The sequence below is a fragment of the Nelumbo nucifera genome, chromosome 3 (assembly GCF_055504915.1).
Source record: "Nelumbo nucifera cultivar China Antique chromosome 3, China Antique-T2T, whole genome shotgun sequence".
Lineage (NCBI taxonomy): Eukaryota > Viridiplantae > Streptophyta > Magnoliopsida > Proteales > Nelumbonaceae > Nelumbo > Nelumbo nucifera.
Genome location: NC_142651.1, coordinates 109641533 through 109666973, shown reverse-complemented (window position 1 = coordinate 109666973; position 25441 = coordinate 109641533). Strand labels below are relative to the sequence as shown.

General features: G+C 38.5%; 1 protein-coding gene across 2 annotated transcripts; it reads left to right on the top strand.

Annotated features, from left to right (window-relative positions):
- Positions 1 to 1677: 1677 nt before the first annotated feature.
- LOC104607113 (S-adenosyl-L-methionine-dependent methyltransferases superfamily protein) lies at positions 1678 to 24812 on the top strand. 2 transcript variants are annotated; one of them, XM_010272636.3, is made up of 9 exons: positions 1678 to 1920; positions 20562 to 20675; positions 21226 to 21294; positions 21434 to 21453; positions 21527 to 21579; positions 21680 to 21710; positions 21842 to 21920; positions 24194 to 24330; positions 24542 to 24812. In XM_010272636.3, the coding sequence occupies exons 1-9, from the start codon at positions 1746 to 1748 to the stop codon at positions 24569 to 24571; spliced, it is 708 nt and encodes a 235-aa protein (XP_010270938.1). In that variant the 5' UTR covers positions 1678 to 1745; the 3' UTR covers positions 24572 to 24812. The 2 variants fall into 2 exon arrangements, with proteins under 2 accessions (XP_010270938.1, XP_088757719.1); XM_088901593.1 differs by lacking the exon at positions 1678 to 1920 and adding an exon at positions 1953 to 2095.
- The last annotated feature ends 629 nt before the right edge of the window (positions 24813 to 25441 follow it).

The window sequence follows — 25441 nt, the reverse complement described above, 5'->3', positions numbered from 1 at the left end:
TTTTTAAGAAATTTAAATCGGATTGGATCTAATCGAATATCTGACTTCTTCACTGAATTTGAATTCAAATCCATACTTACAAGATTTAATTGGATCTTCGGATCAACTCTTAACCATGTCGGATCGGATTTGGATGTACTCTAATTTGAATCCAACTCGGTCCATTTGCATCCCTATATTTGACATTTCAAGAAATCAATCATTTATGAATCTCGAAACTAATCATTGCAAAAATGTTTTTTTTTAAATACTACAAAATGAGATTTTCTTGTCGATTCCATTTATTTGCTAATGTGATATGAATGATACATCAGCAAAAATAGAATGCTTATAAAATGCTTTAGTGCCAAATACCCACTTAGAAGATGTCTCTAGCAGATTCCATATTGTAGAAAATTGACAAAATTAAATTGTTGTATAATGTCAACTTTATCTTTACCCTAAAATGAAGGAAATCTTTTTAGTGCAAAACACCCACTAATCATCAAAATTCAGGTGAATATATGATGCAGTTTGCAGCTTCAAAAGAGTTATACAGGGCTATGATATTCTAGATGTCGGTGTTAGAAAGGTGAAATCATTAATAACCATAAATAAAAGGGAAAATTCCTGATGAGTATCCTGTATTTTGGACCTAATGCCACTTTGGTCTCCGAACTTTAAAATGTGACAATTCAATATTCAAAATTTTAAAATGTGTTAATTTATTATCTATCGTTAACTAGCTGTTAAATGGCATTTGAAAAAGGCACAAATGCCTTTCAAGTGTCATTTAATTTTCTTTATCAACCATCCAAACGTTAACAGAAAATTAACACTCCTAATTCCTTGTCTCTTATTCAATAAAGTTGGGGTCTAAAATGCCCACTAAGACGAAAGAAGTAGGGATTTTGGATTGTTAATTTTTTGTCAACGTTTGAATGGTTGATAAAAAAAATAAATGACACTTAAAGGGCATTTATGTAGATTAACGGTAGATATTGGATTGACATGTTTTGAAAGTTTGTATACCGAATTGTTGCATTTTAATTTTTAAAGTCTAGGGGCCAAAGTGGTACTAGGCCCAAAGTACAGGTACTAATTGAAAATTTTTCCTAAGGTTCAGTTTGAAAGGAGTACAAATACAAATATGTACGGTCCAAATACATACAAAATACAAGGCTGGTCCGCATACCCTCCCAAACCCAATACTCTCCCTCAAGAGTAGGGATAATCATTTCAGCCCAGCCCGAAATTCCAGGATTGGGTCTAGGTTTTGTGCCGGACCCACATCAGGACCGCAAATTTTAGAGCTGGGCTTGGGCTTAATACTTCAAGGTTGGTCCGCATATATTTAAACTTACACATTTTATGTATAATGTATACATGTTATTTTATATTATATTATATATTTTATATATAAATATTATAACATGACATGTATAATTTATATTATATGTAATATTTTATATTATATAATATATAAAATAAAAGTTTATATACATATTATATCATTTAGTATAAAATATTATAGAGATATAATGTTTTATATATAAAAGACATTGGTCCAGAATCAGGCCTGGCCCGGCCAGGGCCCGTGTAAACTTGGACTAGGGCTTATGTTATAGGCCCGAAACCCTGGGCCGGGCCGGGCCGTTCATGATCACCCCTACTCGAGAGCTCACCTTATTCAGTCGTCCACAGCTTTATGATGATGCAAAGAAACAAATAATACTCACCTGGCAACAAATCAGGGAGGGAAAGAAATGACGCTGGGGACGACGACTCAGGGGTATGGTGAACCATCGTACTGGGATGACAGATATACTCAAGACACTGGCCCCTTTGATTGGTACCAGAAGTATCCAGCCTTAGCTCCGCTGCTTAACTTCTACGTTCCTCGAGATCATCGAACCCTCGTCGTCGGATGCGGTAACTCAGGTGTGTGTGTCAATTCCCATATCCTTTTCTGTTAGGGTTTTATTTCTGTATCTTTGTTTTAGATTTTAGTTGCAGGATTCCGGAATAGAGGCTGTGCAATGTCAGGTTGTTCGGGTTGATCTTCCTTGAGAGGGAAAAACAATTATTTATTCAAGAAGATAATTGATCAAAGAACGTAAGGATTATCCACATTTGAGTCAACGACCTTAGAGTTGCATAGCTATTCATGAGTTTGCAACGATTTGAGAATGCACGGCTTATTACTATTTCACCTAGTTTGAGATTATCTTATAAGATCTCGATCTAATAGATCTCATTGATTGACTCCCAGGTGTGTTCTTCTTTACGGTTCCTGGTACTAAGCTTAGTTGCCAGGTCTGCAGTTGGATTTGAACCGTTATGATAGAACTTTAAAATAAGTTCAATACACATCTACTATTTTTGGCAACCATTATGTATAGTGTACAAGTTCCCAGTTTTATAGCCAGTATTTTCATTATGACGAGCACAGTTCTGTAGTTTAAGTCCGAAGTCTGAACCATGTCCTTCTGTTACAGATAAAACTTATTACGATACAATTTGTCCTTATATGGTACTGACAAATATCAACAAGTTTTTCATTTGTATCAGAACTCAGATAATAATTTTATATAAGACCAACTGGACAATGTTGATGTCATTGTCCAAGAAGATTGTCATGTATGTTACTTCAGACTGTTGACACCCTAGTTACTACAAATACTGTTAGATGTTTGGGAGCTCCATTTACCACTGGTCTCACAAGGAGATTTTTGTATATATTTATTGACCATATTAATAGGTGTTCCAGTTACGCCAATCCATTAGTTGTGAAATGCATAAACCCTATAGTTCCTTTCTCTGGGTGTCAATGGCTAATTAATGCAAGCTTCGGCTAATAAGTTGGGGAGGTATGTTGTCATAACAAGACAGTGGGCTTCATGTCAAAGGTGATTAGATCAGAAGCAGCAGAATTATCAAATCTTCTTTAACAATACTCTCTTGCATATTGCTGATAACCACCTATATTCCAGGACTCAGTTTATGATTTCTGTCACCTTACTTTTAGACTTTTAATTCACTCTGGCATTGACTAAACCTCCTTGTTAACTTATTTATAATTGTCATATTGTACATCAGTTTGCCCTCCATACTAGTGACCACCTATGGATCATTGTTTTCTTAAATTACTATCATACAAGTAGGTCTATGAACCCCATATGTCTTAGAAACCAAGTTCATTGTCAGTACCTAAAAAATACGCATAAACCAATTATAAAGCAATATGGCTATGCATGATTTTGCCCAAAACTTTCTTTGGTCAAAGTGGATTTTCCTGACCTATGGGCGTGTACTGCTTGTGCTTTCTTCCTTAAGCCAGCCTTAAGTCAGGTTGGAAATTCTAATGTGATTCTTATTCCTAATATTGTGAAGTTCATATTTTATTGTCTTTCTGATAGAAAAGGCAAATTTTTAGAGCAAGCTTCTGAACTTTATAGAATTGAATAAAGCAGTGAGGCTTCTACCTGACCATGTCATGGGGTATAGCTGTTGCTGTTACCATACTGTCTGAAATGTGTGAGGTAGGTGATGAAAACATGTAATATACAAAGAAAAAAAAACCCTGATGTTAAACAATGCTTATGTTGCAACTTGCAAATTAGCCCCCAACTAGGAGCTTGATTTGGACACAATTATTTATGCACACATATTATTTTTTTTAGACTTTTTTGGATGGAAAGAAGAGATAGTGGGTACCACTTTCCCAATTACAATATGTGTGACAAGGGCACTTCATCTTTTTTGGGGAGGAAAAGATTTTGCAAGGAGGGCTTTAGAACAGTTTGAAAAGCCAGGAGGGAAGACAAGGTTAAGAGAGTGAGGAAAGGCAGTTTCTTCACGGGAAACAATTCAACATGTACCCGAAGGATGAGCTTCCAAGGATGGTGTAGTGAGGAGTGGTTGGAACCAGAGGTTTTTCAGGAGGTGTTGTTTTAAATCCTTTGAGGTGCTGGTGGCTTTGGTTGGGCATTGCATCTCTGATTGGATTCTAGCGTCCTCAGAGTTGAAATAGAGTTGATGTCCAGTTTTGGGGGAGCTTTGGTGGATTGTGTTCGTTCTGCAGATTTGTATTCAGTATTCTGCTTGTTTGTATTGGTGTTTTGTTGTTTTGTAGTGCTGAGGTGCCTTCTTGTCACCTCCTACTCTGTAACCTTTTTTCTTTTAATAAAATCTCTTTTATTTACTCTTCAAAAAAAAAAAAAAAGAAGAGAGAGAGAGTCTGTCACTCAACTTGCAACCTAAATTTGTAGGGTTATGTTAATACATTCCCGATTGACTTGATTTTGGTGTTGTTAAATGGGTGACCTCTAAGCTTCTGTGGTTGGGAAAATTTTTGGGGTGCCAATGGAAGGTCTGGAAGAGGAGACAATAAAAAATCTGGTGGGTATCAAGCACAGAATCCTCCTAGAGAGAGGGAAGCTAGCAGCAAGAAAGGGGGGTATCTTCAAAAAAAAGGTCAAGAAATGATAAGACTAACATGGGGACTAAACAATAAGGTTGGGAGTAGTGAGGGGTTTAGGGTCGGGAAGGAGAAGGAAGTTGGTGTGTGATGTCCTAAAGAGGTCTAATTCCCAAATCATTTTACTACAAGAAACCAAGTTGGAAATAATGGAGGCTGCTACAATCCGAAGTATCTAGGGGGAGGGCAAGTTAGATGGTTTTCTAAACCGGTAGTCGACAATGTAGGGGTTTGATGATTGTGTGGGACCAGGCATGGTGTAAAGTTATTTCACACAGGATCGATTTATTCTCAATTTCTATGATTCTAGAGTTGGCTGGTGGGGAGGTGTGTCAAATTACAAATGTGTATGGTCCAATTGATGTTAGCATGATAAGTGCTTTCCGGGAGGAGTTAGCAGGGCAGGGGTTAGTGGTTCATTTGACTGTCCCTGGACTCTAGGAGGAGACTTTAATGTGACAATAATATCTATAGACAAAAAGACAAGAGGGCGGAGGACTAGGGCGATGTGCATGTTTGTTGAATTTGTTAATATTTTTGATATTGTGGACCTTCCTTTAGTGGCTGCTTAATTTACTTGGACAAAAAATCAGGAATCCCCTATGCTGGTAACACTAGACAGATTCCTAGTATCTTCTAATCGGGATGAGTTTTTCCTTGCTTTTAGACAACTGGCCCTACCTAGATCTGTTTCTGGTCATAGTCCCATTCAGTTGATTGTGGAATGCAAAGCTTCTTTCAAGTTTGAGAATGCATGGTTTGAAGCGGATGGCTTCACCCCTATGTTGAATTTGGTCTGGATTGATCTTGAAGTGGTTGGTTCCAGTTCACACATCTTTGCAAATAAAATTGGGGAAAATCAAAGAAAAGGTTAAAATCAGGAAACTAGAGAATGGTTTGTCTACAAAAGTTGAGCAAAAAAGTTTGAATACTAATTTTATCACCCTTATCCTGAAAGTTGAGGGGGACCTGTGAACTTAAAAGACTTTAGGTCTATGAGTCTTCTTAACAGTTTTTACAAAATCTTGGTGAAAATGCTAGATGAAAGAATGAAAGGGATGTTGAATAGTGTGATTTCTGAAAACTAGTGTGCTTTTATTCCAGGTAGGCAAATGTTGACAGTGTTCTTATTGCAAACGAGCTCATTGACTCTAGAAGGAGGGAAGGTAAACCTAGTCTAATTTGCAAGTTGGACATTAAAAAAGCTTACAACCATGTCAACTGGAGATGTCTTGATTTTGTGCTTTAGAAAACGAAATTCGGACAAAAATGGAGGAACTGGGTTAAGGTTTTTGAGAGCTCTAGAGGTATCAGACAGGGGAATCCCCTCTCCTGATGAGGCAAGAAAAAAAAAGGAAAAAAAGAAGAAAAAAAGAAAGAAAACTTATTGCTGTATACTTGAGGTACTGCATGTAACTTGTCTTTCTGTCCACATCATCTCCCCCTTGCTTTTCATTTGTCTCATGGAAGTGTTTTCTCAATTTAGCAAGTCGGCTGCTTCTGAAGGGTTGTGGGAAGGGTTTGAGATTTCTTCGGGAGAGGAAAAGTGCATCTTCTTTAGTTTGCTGATGATACTTTGTGTTTATTGATGCCTCTCCTGATCAGTTGGAGGTAGTGCTCTGTATCCTGTTCTGGTTTGAAGTGGTTTTGGGTCTCAAAGCGAATATGGGCAAAAGCTTAAGCATCCCTGTGGGTCAAGTTGATAATTTGGTGGAGTTGGGTGGGGTGTTGGCCTGTCAGGTGAACTATCTCCTAGTGAAATATCTGGGGCTTCCCCTTGGGGCAAAATGTACTTCCTCATCTATTTGGGACCCAATAATCGAATGGATGGAAAAGAAACTATCTTCCTGGATGGCGAAACATCATTCTTCTAGGGGTAGAGTGACTCTTTCCAACCTCCTTATTCTCTCTCTCTTTCATGTCCCTTCTAAAGTAGCTAAGAAGTTAGAGAGCTGGCAGAGAAATTTCCCTTGGACAGGCTGGGAAGAAGAAAGAAAAGGATCAAGTTTGCTTACTTGTGGAGGAAGGTGGTCTGGGAATAAGGAAAATTAAGGTGTTCAATACTGCTCTTCTGAGCAAATGGATCTGGAGATTTGGGTCTGAAAGAAACTCTTGGTGAAGGAATCTTTTTTTTTGATAAATGGTGAAGGAATCTAATTGCCTCTAAATATGGTGTGGATTGGGGTAACTGGATCTCCTTGGACCCTCTACCCAATTGGGGTTGCTCTATCTAGAAGGGGATTATGAAGTCCCTCCCTGTTTTCTCCAAAGGTTTGGATTTCAAGGTGGGCAGAGGTGATAGGCTGAGATTTTGGAAGGACCCATGGTGTTTGGATAGCCCCTTAGTTGAGGTTTTCCCCCTTCTCTTTCAGTGTGCTGTCAACCAAGATGCCTCGGTAGTTGAATCTTATGATATTGCTGAGAACTTTTTGTCCTGGAGCCCTCAATTTAGATGAAATCTTTTCGATTGGGAAATGGATGAGGTTCTTGATCTGCTGTAACTCTTATAGGGGCAAGCTATTTCTACCAATTGTGAGGATGAATGGAGATGGAAGTGGAGTGGAGATGGCTGTTATTCAGTTAAATCATTGGCAACTAGGCTTATCTAGTCAGACACTACTGGTTTCCCTAGCAAACAGGTCTGGAACCCAATCAGCCCTTCTAAATCAAACTTTTTGGTCTGAGTTTTGGTGTTGAATGGATGCCTCTCTAAAGTCAATCTGGATAGGCAAGGCGTGCAGCTCCCATCTCTGAATTGTGGTCTGTGTGGGCTCCTTCCTGAGTCTGTTGATCACTTAAGCATTCATTGTTGTGTCTCTGCTAAGGTTTGGGAGCATTTTCTCAAAGCTGCTGGTGTTTGCTGGGTCATGCCAAGCTATGTCATAGATTTGATGTGTTGCTGGAAGTTGCCTGGCTTGAAGAAGAACGGGAAGCTGATTTGGGAGACTATTCTTGCGGCTGTTCAAGTGTCAATCTGGTCTGAAAGAAATAATCGAGTCTTCTGTAGCAAATTTAAAAATACATATGAGCTAGTTCAGTTTGCTGTGAGTATTGATCTCTTGAGTGTCTGTAAACAGAATTTAAGCAGCAGAATGTTTTCCAGCTGCTTAATTCTCAGTCTTTGTGGAATTTGTAAGTTGGTGTTTTTCCTGGCTAATCCTTTTCTTGCCAGGAAATTGTTGTACTCAATTCTCTTTCTTCATCAATAAAATCTTTACCTTACCTTTTAAAAAAAAGGGTTATTAAATTACCTATCCAACACGATTAATATTCTACAATTTAAACATCAAATGAATGTGGTAGCTGATTTATGGAGAATTCTAGGAATTGGGATTTATTTAAGCAGGTATTGTTTTCTAACAAAAGATTCTCCAACTCACAAGAAAATTGTTGAAAGCTTGTATTTTCCTAAGTATAGTACCGCAGGGGTACTATTGTACTTTTACCCCTTTTATTTTTTAGTTGCTGTCGCCCTAGTATATATAACAAAATAGCTGGCACCGCCAGCATGCTTTTGATTCTCAATCTTTTCTCCTCTCTTCTGCTCTCTCTCTTCTCTCTTCTCTTCTCTTCTCTTCCATCACTGCACTGATAACATGGTATCAGAGCGGGACTGTTAGATCCGAAAGAAGAGATCGAGCACAGCTTCCCTGTCTTCTCCATTCGCCAGATCCAGATCCAGATTCATTGAAGATCCAGATCCAGATCCAGATCCAGATCGGACTGAAGTACCCTCTCTCCCTTCTCCTTTTTTATTTTTTCTGGTCGTGTGCCAGAACAGTACCTGTAATAGGTTCAGACTGTTAATGTGAGGCGAGCAGTCCCTTTTCTTTCCTTTTTTGTGGGGTCGGCTGATCCCTGTAAAACTGTAGGTCGTGAGGGCCTTTTGTGGGCTGTAACAACAACTTTTATGGTGAACTGGAGGTCATAAAGTGACCTGTACTTGCTGTAACAGATTTTGTGTGCTGCAACAGCAACTTCTATGGTGAACTGGAGGTCAGAAAGTGACCTGTACTTGCTGTAATTGCCTTCCTGTTGATACGTAGGTCAAAGGATGACCTGTTAGTGCTGCACCTGTGTTTTATAGAAAAGAGGTGTGTTTTTGAAGAAAAAAAAAGGGATTCTCCTTGGTACCCTGTGTTATTTATTTATTTTTTTTTTGAGGCTGTGTACCCCTCTAAGAGTGTTTTGTTGAGTCTGAAATCATGAGTGGATGAGTGGTGAAGATTCTGCTACATCTAGTGTTTCCTCAATGCCATATGGAATGAGTGGGGGTGCAGACCTATCCTTTCCCATGGCTGTTATTCCTCTCAATGGTTTAAATTATTTGGAATGGTCAAGAGGATAGTTATACATTACTGCAAGGGGGAAGATAGGTTATATAAATGGGAGAATCAAAGAACCCAATTCTGGGAGTGCTGAATATGACAGATGGAACCAAGAGAACAACATGGTTATGTCCTGGCTTTTAGTGTCTATGCAACCCCAAATAAGAAGGAACTTTATGTGGGCTGAAACGGCAAATGAAATCTGGGAACAGGCAAAATCAACCTATTCTGAGCTGCATCACTATGCAAAGATTTATCAGTTGCAAGCAGAATCGTCCACTTGTAAACAGGGGGAGAGGTCTTTCTGTGTATTATTCCGACTTGACCTCTGTTTGGAAGGAGCTAGATCATTATCAGAGTGTGGACTGGAAGTGTGATGAAGATGCAAAATTATACAAGAAACTTGTATCTCAATAGAGAGTGTTTGCTTTTCTACATGGCTTGAATCCGGCATATGAATCCATCAGAGTTCAAATCCTAGGAAGCAAGGATCTTCCTTCCGTCCAAGAAGTTTATGCTCTTGTACAATCAGAAGAAAGTAGAAGGAACTTGATGAACAGTTCTGGAGGGGATGCAGTTGGGTTGGCAGCAAAAGGAAGTGTGATTATAGGTGGTGGGAACACTTTTAAGAGAGGGGACTCTCAAAAAAGGGCGGATGACAAAGACAAACTATGATGTACTCATTGCCAGAAACCCTGACACACTCGAGATACATGCTGGGATCTCCATGGGAAGCCAAAATGGGCTCAAGATTTGAATAAGAAGCAAGGTTCAGATCTGAATAAAAAGTTAGGACAACAAAGTACAAGAAAGAACACTATGGCAAACATGGCCTCTCAGGAGACTCAGCCCCCCATTACTACTGTGACACCGACTCATGTCTCTGGATCTGACCCAAGGGAGGATATTATTAATTCCTTCCATGACCATTTAGAGCTCTATGTAGAGCAATTCGTCAGATGGATGCTCCTCCCTCTACGTCATGTGCGTCTATCGGAAGCGTGTCGTTAAGCACTTCGGAACACCAGTTTAATATTTATAAAATTTTTCTGATTCTCAAACAATTACAAATGCAGTAAAAGGGTGAGAACGGGTTGTATCCATAGGGAAGCAAGTGAAAAATTAATATATACTTAGATCCGGACAAGAGAATGCAATCGGGAATGGCAGAAAATACGAAAATAAAATCTATTATTGCTGAAATTAAAAGTTTCGAATTTAAACAAGACAATAAATAAAAATTAGAATATAATAAAGTATGAGAATCAACAAAGGAAATAAAAGAAATAAATAAAAATAAAAAAACGATCCAGAATCCGGATCCGGTGGCGGTAGCTGTAGATCGGCCAAACAGCTTGTAGAAACACCTTCTGACAAGAACCGAGTGTCTGTCCTTTCTACAACCCTCGAACCTCTCGAGACACCTTAGCCTTGAACCGAACGAATTCAGATATGCAAAACAGAGAAACAAATAAGAATTAAATCTAAAATATTGCAAAAATAAAAATAACATGAAAGAAAATAAAGAAAAGAAAAGAATGGTTGATCAGATCCAGTGGCGGTAGTTGTAGATTGGTTGAACAGCTTACAGGAACCCCTCCTAGCAAGAACTGGGCGTCCTCCCCTTCTACAACCCTTGAACTCTTCAAAAAACCTTAGCCTTGTTAACTGGGTGAATTGATCAATCATTTCTCCAGGGCCCTTGGGGTCTTTTTTATAGAGAAGGGTGGATATAATTGGGAATAGAGAGAAAGAGGGGGGCGGCAGCTGGGTTTTAGCAAAGTTTGGGGCACCCTAGGGTTTCTAATGGAGGGTTAGGATGGTTTTGGGCTGATCCTAAGGCTGAAAAGAAAAGAAGAGGGCGCCCAATATTATGTATGGTTGAGATTTGGGCGCCCAGAAGTGAATGGGCGAGATGGGGGCTCCTAAGGTTGAAAGGTGGAGATTAGAAGAGGTGGGACGCGCCCTAGAGTGGATGGCTGAGATAGAAGATGGAATGGAGGGCTGAGATCTAGTGGTTAGGGGCTGAATGGTGAGGATTAGCAGTAAAGTGGCGCCCTAGGGTTTAAAAACTACAAAAAGAATGCCCTAGAATGAGTGTTTGAGATTAAAAAAGGTGGAGGGTGGAGATTAAACACCTAGGGGCGGCTAGGATTTGCTAAGAGTGAAAAGGATGGGTTAAAAGGCGCCCTAGGGTTTGCTAAGACCGTGGGGAGCATGCTAATACTGTAGGAGGGGCGCCAAACTGGGTTTAGTAGTTAGGAGGCGCCCTCCTACTTTTAGTTTTTCACAAAAACACCCCCTCTCTTAGTTGGACTTCACACCAACTTCCCAAAATCTGCATTTTAGCCATGAAAACTTCTCAGTTTTCCCCAGAATTTGCACAAAGACCCTTAGAGGCCACAACATTGCATTTAACTTGGAAAAGGGCACATCTTGACTATTCTAAGACCGAAAATACTCCTAAATTGATGCCCTTAAAGCATCAAAGTGCAGAGTTATCAGTCTATATCAGGTAACTCTGCCACAACCTTCCATGTTGCATCTCATACTCTTGACACCCCCTGAATCATTGATTCTGGAGCGTTTAAACACATGATTGGTACGCCCTCTTACTTTCAAACCTATCACCTCCTTTCTGGAAGAGACAAGGTGAGATTAGCTGATGGATAGTCTTGGTATTTTCAGGCTGAGGGTTCTTAGGAGGTTGTTGAATTTGTTGTGGAGGAAAACCCGGTGGCTGATTTCTAGGATTCACAACCGGTTGACTTAGTAGTTGCCCTACTCCTCTCCTCTTCTTGGCTTCGGCTAGCTGTCCTATTCGGCTCTCTAATCTATCGATGGACTGCTGCTGATTTTGGATCAATTGCTAAAGCTGCATGAATTGATCATCTACTGTACGGGTCTGAGGAGGTTGAGGGTAAGCCTGATATGTTTGGATTGGTTGGTTCTTAGGGTACACCTGCTGGAATGAACTCTGTACTTGTGGCCTCTAAAATTGCTAGGCCATGGAGTTAGATGGATGATGATGCTGCTGGGACTATGTGTGGGTTTGACATGGTTGAGACGGTTGAGTCCCAGGGTAATCTTTGTACTCCTAGTGGGTCTGGGCTTCAGACCATTGATAGTGCCTATCTGGCAAGGGGTTTACTTGGGCTTGGGCCCTATAAGTGAAGTTTGATTGGTTTTCCCACCTAGGGTTATATGGATTAAAGAATGGGTTAGCATTGGGTTGGAAAAATCTGTTGGCCACATGTACTTGGTTTGGACTGACTGGTTGACATGGGCCTGCCGCAGGGCACTAGCTAACATGATGGGCCGAGCTTGCACAGATGGAACATGATGGATAGGATGACAAGGTTGGGAATGGGCCACTTTGTTGACGATATGCGAGGACTTGGTCAATTCTATGGGCCATCCCATTAATCTTGTCCAGTTGACGAGATTTGGGTGCCCAATATTATGTATGGCTGAGATTTGGGCGCCTAGAAGTGAATGGGTGAGATGGAGGCTCCTAAGGTTGAAAGGTGGAGATTAGAAGAGGTGGGAGGCGCCCTAGAGTGGATGGCTGAGATAGAAGATGGAATGGAGGGCTGAGATCTAGTGGTTAGGGGCTGAATGGTGAGGATTAGCAGTAAAGTGGCGCCCTAGGGTTTAAAAACTACAAAAAGAGTGCCCTAGAATGAGTGGTTGAGATTAAAAGAGGTGGAGGGTGGAGATTAAACACCTAGGGGCGGCTAGGGTTTGCTAAGAGTGAAAAGAATGGGTTAAAAGGCGCCCTAGGGTTTGCTAAGACGTGGGGAGCATGCTAATATAGTAGGAGGGGCGCCAAACTGGGTTTAGTAGTTAGGAGGCGCCCTCCTACTTTCAGTTTTTCACAAAAACACCCCTTCTTTCAGTTGGACTTCACACCAGCTTCCCAAAATCTACATTTTAGCCATGAAAACTTCCCAGTTTTCCCCAGAATTTGCACAGAGACCCTCAAAGGCCACAACATTGCATTTAACTGGGAAATGGGCACATCTTGACTATTCTAAGGCCGAAAATACCCCTGAATTGATGCCCTTAAAGCATCAAAGTGCAGAGTTATCAGTTTATATCAGGTAACTCTGCCACAGCCTTCCATGTTGCATCTCATACTCTTGACACCCCCTGAATCATTGATTCTGGAGTGTTTAAACACATGATTGGTACGCCCTCTTACTTTTAAACCTATCACCTCCTTTCTGGAAGAGACAAGGTGAGATTAGCTGATGGATCATATACTACCATAACTGGTCAATGAACCATTTCTCTTCCTTTTGGCTGTACATTCTCTGATGTTTTACATGTCCCAAAATTTCCCATTAATTTGTTCTCTATTAGTGGTATTACAAATTCCTTAAACTGTTCAGTTACCTTTTTCCCTTCTTACTATGTGATCCAGGATCTGGCCTCGGGGAAGATGATTGATAGAGGATGTATGGTGGATGGACTTTACCTGCTGGAGAATAAGGCTGGTCTTCAAGTCATAGAGTCTATTTATGGCATTGTTGTCTTGGTCATTTATCTTTTGAGTCTTTAAAAGTAGTGTTTCCATAATTGTTTAAGTCAGTGTCAGTTTCAGATTTTTCTTGTCTAACTTGTCAATTGAGTAAGTAATGTAGAACTCACTTTCCTTCAAAGAATAATAAATCTGAATTTCCTTTTCATATTGTTCATTCTGATGTGTGGGTCTCGGTTACTTTACCATCTGAGAGTGGCTACAAGTATTTTATTACCATTATTGATGATTATTCTAGATATACATGGGTATATTCCATGCGGACAGGGGATGAAGTACCAAAAATTATCCAAGACTTTCAGTGGATGATCTTCACCCAATTTCAAATTGAAATCCAAAATTTTCAATCAGATAATGCCAAAGAGTATTTTCATAGTGATCTCACGGAATTTTTTGCTTCACGTGGTTCACTTCACCGTAGCTCTTGTGCCCGAACACCACAACAAAATGGTGTTTCCGAAAGAAAAAACCGACAGCTCTTTGAAGTGGCCCGGGGTTTACTAATCCATATGAATGTTCCAAAACGATTTTGGCTTGAGGCTGTCGTTTGTGCTACCTATCTCATCAACCGTATGCCCTCTCGTTGGTTAGAGTGCAAAGCCCTACATCAACTTCTTTTTCCTAAGGTTCCCTTCTTTCCATTCCTCCTTGTGTGTTTGGTTGTCGTTGTTTTGTCCAAAATTTGTCACCTAATCGTGGAAAATTAGACCCTCGTGCTATTCTTTGCATCTTCCTGAGGTATTCTTTCACTCAGAAGGGATACTGTTGTTTTGATCCTGTTTCTTAGAAGTTTTATGTTTCCATGGACGTATCTTTCTTTGAGAGTGAACCTTTTTTCCCTGTTTCTCCTTAGGGGGAGTGTAGGAATGAGGAGAAACTGGTTCAGCTCCCTCCTCTTCCCGATCCTCCTCATTTTCATGTCTTCTTTTGTCGTCACAAAGGCCAACCAAGTTCAAGAGCTGTGGAGAACCTAGAAGCTGTACCTCCAATGCCATCAAACTCTCCGGGGCAGATCATATTCACTCAGGTATCTTGGTTCCTATCGATGTCTCTAACCCTATTGCTATTGATACCTCTATTTCTAATGACCTTGACCTTCCTATTGCTCACAGGAAAGGTGTTAGATCTTGCACCACTAAACACCCCATTTCCCACTTTGTTTCCTATGAAAACATTTCACCATCTTTTCGGGCCTTTCTCACTTCCATTGATAGTGTTCCTATCCCTAAGCATGTGGCAGAAGCTTTTTCAGTACCTAAATGGACAAATGCTATGAAGAAATTAATGCTCTACATAAAAATGGCACATGGGAACTAGTAGATCTTTCTCAGGGAAAGGATCCAGTTGGATGTAAATGGGTGTTCACAGCCAAACATAGGGCTGATGGCACTGTGGAGAGGTATAAAGCTCGCTTAGTGGCAAAGGGGTTTACACAAGTGTATGGAGTTGGTTATGCAGAGACTATTGCACCCGTTGCCAAGATGAACTCCATTAGAGTCCTGTTCTCCCTTGCTGCTAATCTTGACTGGGATCTACATCAGCTTGATATCAAGAATGCATTCCTGAATAGTGACCTTGTAGAGGAAGTTTACATGGTACAATCCCCTGGTTTTCGGGCTCAAGGCAATAAACAGAAAGTGTGCAGGTTGAAGAAGTCTTTATACGGACTGAAACAACCACCGAGAGCCTGGTTCAACAGGTTCCATGCAACAGTTCAGCAGGAAGGATACAAATAATGTTAATTCACACATTGTTTGTGAAAAGAGGGGAAGGGAAAATTGCTGCTTTGATAGTATGTTTTGATGATATAATTATCACTGGCGATTAGAAGGATGAAATCCAAAAGTTGAAGATTTTTCTTGCTACATAGTTTGAAGTAAATGATCCAAGTACTCTAAGATACTTTCTTGGAATTGAAGTTGCCCGCTCACAAAAGGGTATCTTCATTTCCCAAAGGAAGTATGTCCTAAACCTACTCCAGGATACAGGAAAATTGGGAGTAAAGCCAATTGATTCCCCTATTGATCCTAACCACAAATTAAGTGACTTCCAAGGCGAACCTATCAAGGATGTGAAACAATTTCAGAGACTTATTGGAAGATTGTTATATCTTTCTATGACCCGCCCCGACATTGCTTATGTAGTTGGTGTTCTTAGCCAGTTCATGCATGCTCCCAAGAGCACTTTACCTTGAAGCAGTAGAAAGAGTTCTCAGATATCTTAAGAAGTTCCCAGGCGTTGGTTTGTTGTTTCAAAAGCACGAACATTTGAAAGTTGAAGTGTACACTGATGCAGATTGGGCAAGATCCCTAAATGACAGAAAGTCAACTAGTGGCTATTGTGCCTTATTAGGAGGAAACCTAGTTACCTGGAGAAGCAAAAAGCAGAATGTGGTAGCTAGATCCAGTGCTGAAGTTGAATATCGGGCAATGGCTCATGGAATGGCTGAAATTATGTGGCTAAAGAATCTGTTGAGTGAGTTGGGTTTTCCAGTGAACAGACCTATGACCCTATTCTGTGATAACAAAGCAGCCATAAACATTGCTACTAATCCAATGCTGCATGATAGAACTAAACACATCAATGTCGACAAACACTTTATCAGAGAGAAAGTTATCACAGGGGAAGTGTGTACTCCTTATGTTAGCTCTAAGGATCAACTTGCAAACATCTTTACAAAAGGGCTACACCATTCACGGCATCATGACTTATGTGACAAGTTGGGCATGATTGACATCTATGTCCCAACTTGAGGGGGAGTGTTGAAAGTTTGTATTTTCCCTAAGTATAGTATCGCATGGGTACTATTGTACTTTTACCCCTTTTATTTTTTAGTTGCTGTCGCCCGAGTATATATAACAAAATAGCTGGCGCCGCCAACATGCTTTTGAATCTCAATCTTTTCTCCTCTCTTCTTCTCTCTCTCTTCTTTCTTCTCCTCTTCTCTTCCATCATTGCATTGATAACAAAAATTATACAAACATACATGCTCCAAAAGATCATTCCTCCAACAAAAGATGCAAATATGAACCTTATATAGACTTATCTACTTAATTAAAAGATCCTAACCTCTGTCCAACTCATACCTATAGTTTTTATATTGAGATATTTTGATTAAGGAGATAAGTTTACAAAGCATCATATGATAACTAAAATGACCGATCCACTAGACATGTCCATAATTAAATAAAGAACAAATAAATGAGCATAAAGGATCCCATTAACACCCCAATAACAAGCATGACATGAATATATACAAACAATTCACTTTTTCCTACACTAAGGGCCTGTTTGTTTCCTCTTAACTATTATCTCTTAAGAGGAATCTTTTAACTTTAAGAGAAAAATGGTTGTTCGTTCCTCTTATCTCTTATCTCTTAAAGTGCAATCATACAATTTTTGTTTTCTAATGATACCCCAAAATAGACAATAAAAAACTCTCATATATGGGGTTAAAATGGATATTTGATAATTTTCAGAATTCAAAATTCAGAACAACATTCTCTGTATTCAATGTTCAGAGGAAAGAAAAGTTCACCAATACCAATATACCTCTTAATGTAATTATTGCACTTTCAGATGTTAGACTTCAGAGCAAATGAACAGGCCCTAAGCATACACATTTCTGCAACACTCATTTTTTGGGTGTGCTGTTTCTTAGCTTCTTGGACAGCTATTTATCAAAAGAAAAAAAGGTTCATGGTTTAGCTTCTTGAAGGATAAATAGTCTGATAAATAACCACTTACGGATAAATATTTTTCTACCTTTATTCATGACATCTCATTAACAGGGATGCACGAGTGAATGACTGTTATGATGTTCAGAAAAACACAGTTGGTTAGAAGTCTCACCTTAGAAGAGACCTCAATGATTGGGAGGTAAAATCCATGGCGAAATTACTACAAAACTCATACGCTAACACCATGTATAGGCCAAGAAGGTAGAAGGGTTTGGAAGTGGGAATTTTCAGGCTCTTTCTTGAATCGTTTTTCAAGAAATTAAACTCTCCTGCAGCAAGAGAGGAAAAGCTTACTGGGCTATAGTAATTCATGCTGTCTTGTTGGGTGTTTAGGAAGAAAGAAACAGGCGAATCTTTGAGAACAAGAGTGCACACACACACACACACAAAAAAAAAAAGGGGGGGGGCTGAGATTGAGACATGCAATGAGGTCCAGACACCATACACCAACATGTGTGTTGATTGGTTTTGAAGGTAATGAATGTGTTGATTTAACAAAAAATTAAGTTCTTTCTTGCTTATTGGTTCAGGTTTTGAAGTTTTTGGAGGTCCAAGACACCATATACCAACATGTGTGTTGATTGGACCCTAACAAGCAAGAAAATAATAAAAAGAAACTAGTATATTAACCCACAAAAAAGAACATTTTAGTTTAATAATGTCTATTTTATTATTAGAATAAAGAATTTTTTTTGATCAGTATGTCAAAGAAAAAAGATGGTAAAAGTGGTATGTACAAAACATGTAGGTGATCAAGCGAGGCAACCCTCTATGGGCACCTTGACAATCAAGCATTTCCTTGACAACTGTGTATTGTATTTCCTTTTTAGTGAGTTAATCTTGAAATTTGTGCATACAACTTTCTTGCGGCTTGAGAAGTGAGACTCCTCTCCTGGTGATGGCATTGCTTTTTCTTTTTTTTTTTGATAGATAATGGAAATGATAATATTATTGATTAAAGAACTAAGTATACATCATACAATTCCCCACTAAGAGGCACGAGGTGCAGCCTCCTAACTACATCATAAAGCTTACAATTGAGCCCAAAAGAACTGATTCCTAGTACTCCTTGTTTAGCTAGGAGGTCTGCCAGCCCATTTGCTGATCTTCTTTCCCATTGAACTGTGACTGAAATATTTGAAGTTAGCCACTTAAATCTTCTCAAAGTCCCCCTGTACGACCAGGCTGCCGTCTCTGGTTCTTTTAGCCATCCAACAACCAATTTGGAATCACCTTCAATCATTAAATGCTCCACTGCCAACTCTCTTGCATATTCTGCTCCTTGTAACACAGCTTGGAGTTCTGCATTTACTGAGTCTCCCCACCCTATAGGACCAGAAAATAGTGCTACAATCTGACCTTCTTCGTTTCTAAAGATTCCCCCTATTCCAGAAGGTCCCGTGTTGTCCAAACTACTGCCATCAAAATTTAGTTTAATGACGCCTGCATCAGGAGACTTCCAATCCACCACCGGCTTGCTTCTGACTGCAGAACTTATGGCATTGCTCTTTCTCTTCTTTTGGTTAGTGACACTCCAACCAGAGAAGTGAAACCTAGTAGTGAGGCTCTAAGAGACTAAGACTCTGTGTTGGTATATTTGGTAACTTAAGATCCGCTTACTAGTACTATTGACAATGTTTATGCCAAACTAGTAACTTTCTAAAAAAATGATGCTAAAATACAATGTGGAGTTGTATATTTAGTAACCCAAGATTTTCCACTAAAGAAAAAACAAGAGGAAATAGAAATCTTTTATTTTATTTTTTCAGTAATAAAAAAAAATTATTAAAAGAAAAAAAATATTATGAAGAAGGTGACCAGAAGTTACCTGAGAGAAAAGAAAAAAACAAAACTAATCCCAACTAACTCCAAACAAACTCTAGTCACCAATCTCTCCAACTAAAGAAAGATAGCAAAACATACATCCAAACCCAAACACCCAAACACCCAAATACCCAAACAGCCCAGCAAATATCAACTTCCATGCTACAAGCTCAAACAAACAAAATACCAACCCATCTGAAAAGCAAAGAATCCAAACCCCAACAGATGCCAAAAATCCTGCAACCTGAAAAAAACAGGCAATCAACTAAACATTCTAACAACTAATCACCATTGCTCATCTTCTCTAATAGCTTGAACATAAACCTCTACTCAAAAACTTTCTGTGATTTTTTCACCTTCTTGTTTGGCCCAATCCCAAATAAACCCCTTTCAATCTTGCAAAACTTTTGAAACCAGAACATTTCGATTTTTTCTCTGACTTCTAAATCTTCTCACTGCAAGAGGAGTTTACCTAAAGTCCTTCAGTTCCTTGGAATTCTCATCAATCCTCTCTAACTCCAAAACCATATTCTTTAAAATCTGACCTGCAATCAACTCTTCACCCTCTTCATTGACAACCCCCACAAGTGCAGCTAACCTCTGTCCATTATGAATATCTTCTACCCTTGAATTATTTCCTTCAGAGCCTACACTAGTCTTCTTCAAAGGATTCCCATATTTTTTCTTCCAGTTCCTCAAGGCCCCGTTCGTTTTTTGGGAAGCCATTTACCCATGTTCTTTAATTTCCCAGATTAATAAGATAATTACTGTTTTATCCATAAAAAACCATTACTAAAAGGGGCAATTTTGTCCCATCCAATTGTTGGCAACTTCTCCCCAGGTGGGAAAGTTACTTACCCGCTTGGGAGATGGGTATTACTTACCCCGGTAAGTGATACCCAGGGGAAATGAATTTTCCATGGACCCTACATAATTCTGAAAAAAGAACATGGGTTTCTCGGTCAATAGGAACCAAAATCTCATTGGCCAACTTCCCCCACTCTCAAAATCTGAAAAATGAACAGGGCCTAATAGTTTTCCTTGCAAATTCTTCACCACCTAAAAAGAAAAGTCCCGGTGACCTACTCACCTCCACCTCAGTATTCACTAGTCTCCAAGTCTATTGATCTCTCAACAGCATGAGTTTCATCTACCTGAATGTCTTCATTGCTTGAATGAGTCTCTTCAGCATCTTGTTTGTCTTCATCTACATTATTATCATTGTTTCTATTTTCCTGTACCAGTCTAGTCTGATATATATATATATATATTGCACATCTTTAAACCTCTCTACATCTTCTTTTTCCCTTTTTTTGTGTAAAAGAGGATATAGAATTCATTCTTGCAAATTCTGATGCCTGAGCAGTAAATTACCTTGGACTTTGTGCATGTGCAAATCCTCACCTTCGGTTCTGTGCTGGCACAGAAATCTTCCAAGTAGATTAAACATGATAACATGGTAGACATTCTAATACCATTAAACTTATCTTTCTTTTCAGTTATCACCTTTATTTATTTTTAGTACTTGCAATCATTCTACATTACTTGCACTCGTGAAAATACATATTGATAACTTGTCAACAGCCTTTCAGTTTGGTTCTTGAGTTGATGTATTAGCAATTAAATAATTTCATACATGCTGTTATTTATATTGCATTTGTTAACAGCATTTAGCGAAGGCATGGTTAATGATGGTTACGAGGATGTTATCAACATCGATATATCATCTGTGGTGATTGAAGCTATGCAAAAGAAGTACCAGAATCATCCAAAACTCAAATGTATCCCTTTTATTATTATGGTTTTGGAGGTCATAATATATATCTGTTCCTCACTTATCAGCAATGTAGCCTAGCAAATTGAGGGAGATGTGGAGATACCGAGCCACAATGTAATGTTTCTAGAAATGAACTTTAATTATGCAACAAAAAATGAAGTTGTAACCTTTTGATAGATGTACCGTAATGAAGAACTTATGACAAAGATGGCCTAAACTATCTTAACAACTAAATTCTGATCATTACTAGTTAGTAAGGTAGCCACGTTCTGATAGATGTACTGTAATGAAGGTAGCAACTAAATTCTAGATATGAACATTAATAATGCTACTGAAAATGAAGTTGTAACCTTATGATAGATGTACTGTAATGAAGAGCTTGTGACAAAGATGACCTAAACTATCTTAATAATTAGATTCTGATCATTACTAGTTAGTAAGGTAGCCACGTTCTGATCCTACTAATAAATCAGGTAAATTGTGGTTGATAGAAAATTATTTACCATGATGAGGCTTCGTCTATTAGCAATCTTTTTTCCTGAATATGTAAGCAGATATGAGAATGGATGTCCGGGACATGAGTGCCTTTGAATCGGGTTCATTTGATGCTGTTATTGATAAAGGTACTGCTTCTAAGTGTTCAATTTGATTTCATTTCTTGCTTTCTTTTTTTCATAAATTTGAAGGAATTATGCTAACAGGACTTAGAGGGTTGTTAAGTCAGATGCTGAATGTCTTCTCTTATGGACCTTGTGTTTGCAGGAACTCTAGACTCTCTCATGGTGAGTGCCATATACTTTAAATACCTCTATCTTTGCAGAGAGATGATTACTCATAGGCAGTTTTTGTCCATAGTGCGGACATAACTCCCAACAAAATGCAACTAAGATGCTTGAGGAGGTCGGAAGGTACATAAAAATTATTAAACACCTTGAAAAATTATTTCTTAATTTATTTTTCACCTTTGATCCGGTCATCATATATTGAAGCAGTTAGTGACACTATCAGGGTCCTCAAGAATAAGGGAGTCTATATTCTGGTAACATGACATTATTCTTTAATCCTTTAAATGCTACATTTTCCTGTTCTTTGGAATTACCTAGAAGTTCTCTGGCTTTCTATAAGAAACATATGTTTGCAGGTATGCCTCTAACTGGTCTAACAATGCAGATTACATATGGTGCTCCAGCTTATCGATTATCTTTGTTGAGAGATCTGCACTTGTGGACAATAAAACTTCATGTAATAGGTTGGAAAATACCCTTCCTAGCATAACTGCCATTATTTTCTTGAATGAAGAAAGTGGCATAAGTTTCTGTATACACATTCTCAGTCTTATCCACTACTTTACCAGATTGTCTGAACAAAATGTTTATATTCTTTTTTTAATTTTATCATTATCAGCAAAAAAAAAAAAGATCTCTTAGCTGTAAAAACCCTTGCAATAAGAAATGTTAATAACAGGGTACAAAAGAGAAACGTTACAATGTCATTACAAGGTCAATACAAAAGAACAAATAGCTGACATTTCTAAGGTACAGAAGTGGGCTTTGCTCTACTATACCACTCCTGGACCTAATTAAGGACATGTACGAGGCTGCAAAATTCAATTCTAGAACACCTTATAGTTACAATGGATCTTCACCAAGGTTCAACACTTTTTTTTTTTTTCATATATGAATCAACTAAACATATTCAAGAGGACCCATGGTGCTTAATGGTTGTGGATGATATTAAATGCAAAATTAGGTTTATAGACAACTACATCAGAAACCAGAGGTTTTAAAATACGTAGGACCAAAAAGAATATATGGAATGTAAATTTAGTAATAATAGGAATGCAAACTAAGGTACACTTAGGATTGAAGACCAAGAGATAACTCAATGTGACCTCTTCTGGTACTTTGGTTCAATAATTCATAACAAAAGAGAATTGAGGAGGATGTTGCCCATAGAATTAGAGCAGGATAGGCAAAAATGGAAGGGGTGTATCTAGAGTCTATTGTGATAGGTGAATCTTACTTCAGCTAAAAGGAAAATTCTATAAAACAATTGTAAGCCAACTATGTTATATGGAGCAGAGTGTTGGTGGTTAAGAAACATTGTATCCAAAAAAAAATGAGTGGTAGAAATGTGAATGTTTAGATGGATGAGTGGTAAAGCTAGAAAAGACAGGGTTAGAAATGAAGTTATATGAGGGAACCTAGGAGTAACACTAATAGGTGATAAAATGAGAGAAAATACATTGAGATGGTTGGGTCAGATGCACAAAAGACCATTTACAATACTTGTTAGAAAAAATGACTTGGGTGGAAGTAATAATAAATGATTTTAGTGTCCGTAATTGAACAGTGGATATGACACTGAACAGAACAGAATGGCGAAATAGGGGGTGTATTCAGGAATGAGGAGGGGCATATTATTGCCATGTTCTCTGGGCCAATCGGAGAGGGTGACTCTCTTAGGGCTGAAATTCTAGCAGTTCTTGAAGGAATCCAAAGAGCAAGAGAATTAAGCATCAGATGCTTAGTTATTGAGGGGGATGAGGAGGTGGTGATTAGGTGGCTGAAAGGAGACAACAGTAGCTTGTGGAGCTACAGAAATGAGAAGAAAAAATTTAATTGGCTGAGTAAGGACTTAGAGGTGAAATACAGCTGGGTGAAGAGAAGTGCTAACTCAATGGCTGATGGGTTAGCTAAGCAAGGAGTGGCTTACCTCCCCTGTCCTGTAATTAAATTTCACAAGTATTATTCATTAATAAAGCTTTCTGTTATTGATCAAAAAAAAAAAAAGAACAGAATGGTGAAATAGGATACATGTAGCCAACCCTATATAGTTGGGATGGTGATGAAAATGAAATAGTTTTAAGCTATAAAATACTTAATATAACAAGTTTTGAACACAAGATTTAATACTACTTTAAATTCATGACTAGAAAAAATAATGAAGTTCTCGCAATAAGTTGACAGATGCTTGTATGTAGGCAATTAAATTATAGAAGAGTTCATAAATTTGGGAAAGTTTATGAGTGAAAAGTGAAATTTGTCTTCATTGGTTTACTTGTTTTACCAGTTTCATTGTGGAGCAAAAGTGTCATTAAGTTTAAAAGTTTAAAATGGGTTTGGCTTATTGGTGGAAATGTTAAATACAAACTCCAATTTGTTAGGTATAAAAGGTAAAAGGTTAAAGTACAGAAGGAGAATTTGTTACTATAGCCAAAGTTAAGGAGAGACAACAGAATTTGCCCTAACAAGTATTGTAGTTTGAGCTGGTAAAAAGAAATTATGGTTTCAATTTACATTCTGCTTTAGGCCCACATGAGGTTTGCGGATAAGTGATTGTCTGGTTCTGATAAGTTAGGAGCAAGGAATCTCCATCTTTTATGTAAACATCTAGGTTTTTGTCTCATAAGGAACAAGGAATGCTGTTAAAGATAATTGTAGTTTATCTTTATCATTTGAACTTGTATTCCCTTATTTTTTTAATGAAAAGGAAATGATTCAGTTGAGTTTGTTCATGCAGAAAAGCTTGTGGCAGAGAGAAGCTTAGAACATAAAAAATGGGAGTTAACAGAGCCTGTACCATTGGATGAGGGTGGTTCAGTCGAGGCAGTTCTTGGAAAGAATCCTGAGGTCCATTATATTTATGTTTGTACCAAGGTCTGTGATTCTGATTTACTGTAAATTCTGTGATTTATTTTGGGCCCTGCTCTTAACCTTGGCAATTCGTTTTTTCCTACCTGGCTTGGGCTCTGTAAATTTCTTCACCAAAATGACCAGCCTTGAAACAATGACTCTATCTATGGGCTAAGCAGGGATACTTGAACCATGAATCTAAGGCCTATTAGGTCTGTGTCTTGTGTATTTACAGGATAAGCCCACAAATGGAATTGGAGCATGATGGCGAATGTTGATAGAAGAAAGTGAAGAATGCCTTTGTGAGTTTGTGTTCAGATTTTTATCCTCCATACTTGGTATTCCAAGAGTGTGCTTTTTGTTATTTTTTTATAGATAGTGTTGTTGGAACTTGAAACATTTGATACCAATATATTATTATTATTAATTTATCATCACCTTACCGTACTCTTGAATTTGTATTTTAACAGCGGACATATTTTGTTCTAGTCGAATTTTGTATGAAATTTCAAAAGTGGTCGCAGTTGAGCTGAATCAACTGAACCTGGCAGAGGTGTCACTGGAATATTCTGAGTTTATAATTGTTCTTTGGTACAATGTTCGTTAAAAATATACGGTCTACGAGATTTGACTAGGAATGCTTTATATTGCTAGCAGTCATCAAGGATCAAGATGTACATCAGTGCAAAAAGAATCTCAGAAGGAAGGTAACGTGCAAGAAAACTGCGTGAGATTATCGATGAATATGATATACACAAGGCACAACTGCGTGAGATTATCGATGAATATGATATACACAAGGCACCAAGTTGATGGATTATGGATATACGCATTTGTTGGTTTATTCCTGCCTTGCAGGCCAGATGGTATCTATTTCACCTTCTAAGCATGTGATCAGAACGCAATTATCGATGAAGTTAAAGAGGATCTGAAATAAGATAATTGGGAGGCCCTGGCCCCTGCTAGCTGAATTGTGTTTTTTTTTTTTTTTATTTATTCCCTTTGTTCAAATTTCAGGAAAACTAAACCGAGTGGTTATAAGATACCACAGTTGCCACTTCAATTGGCCTTCCATTTAGTCCGTTTAGTCTATTTCCATAGACCATAGTCTGTTTGATAGACAGGAATGGAAATG

Bases quoted from the DNA above. Each gene is read 5' to 3' on its own strand.
- LOC104607113 (XM_010272636.3), top strand. From the start codon at position 1,746: ATGACGCTGGGGACGACGACTCAGGGGTATGGTGAACCATCGTACTGG. The intron at 21,295-21,433 runs GTACTGCTTCTA...TTGTGTTTGCAG, and splicing joins TGATGCTGTTATTGATAAAG to GAACTCTAGACTCTCTCATG. The intron at 21,454-21,526 runs GTGAGTGCCATA...TTTTGTCCATAG, and splicing joins GAACTCTAGACTCTCTCATG to TGCGGACATAACTCCCAACA.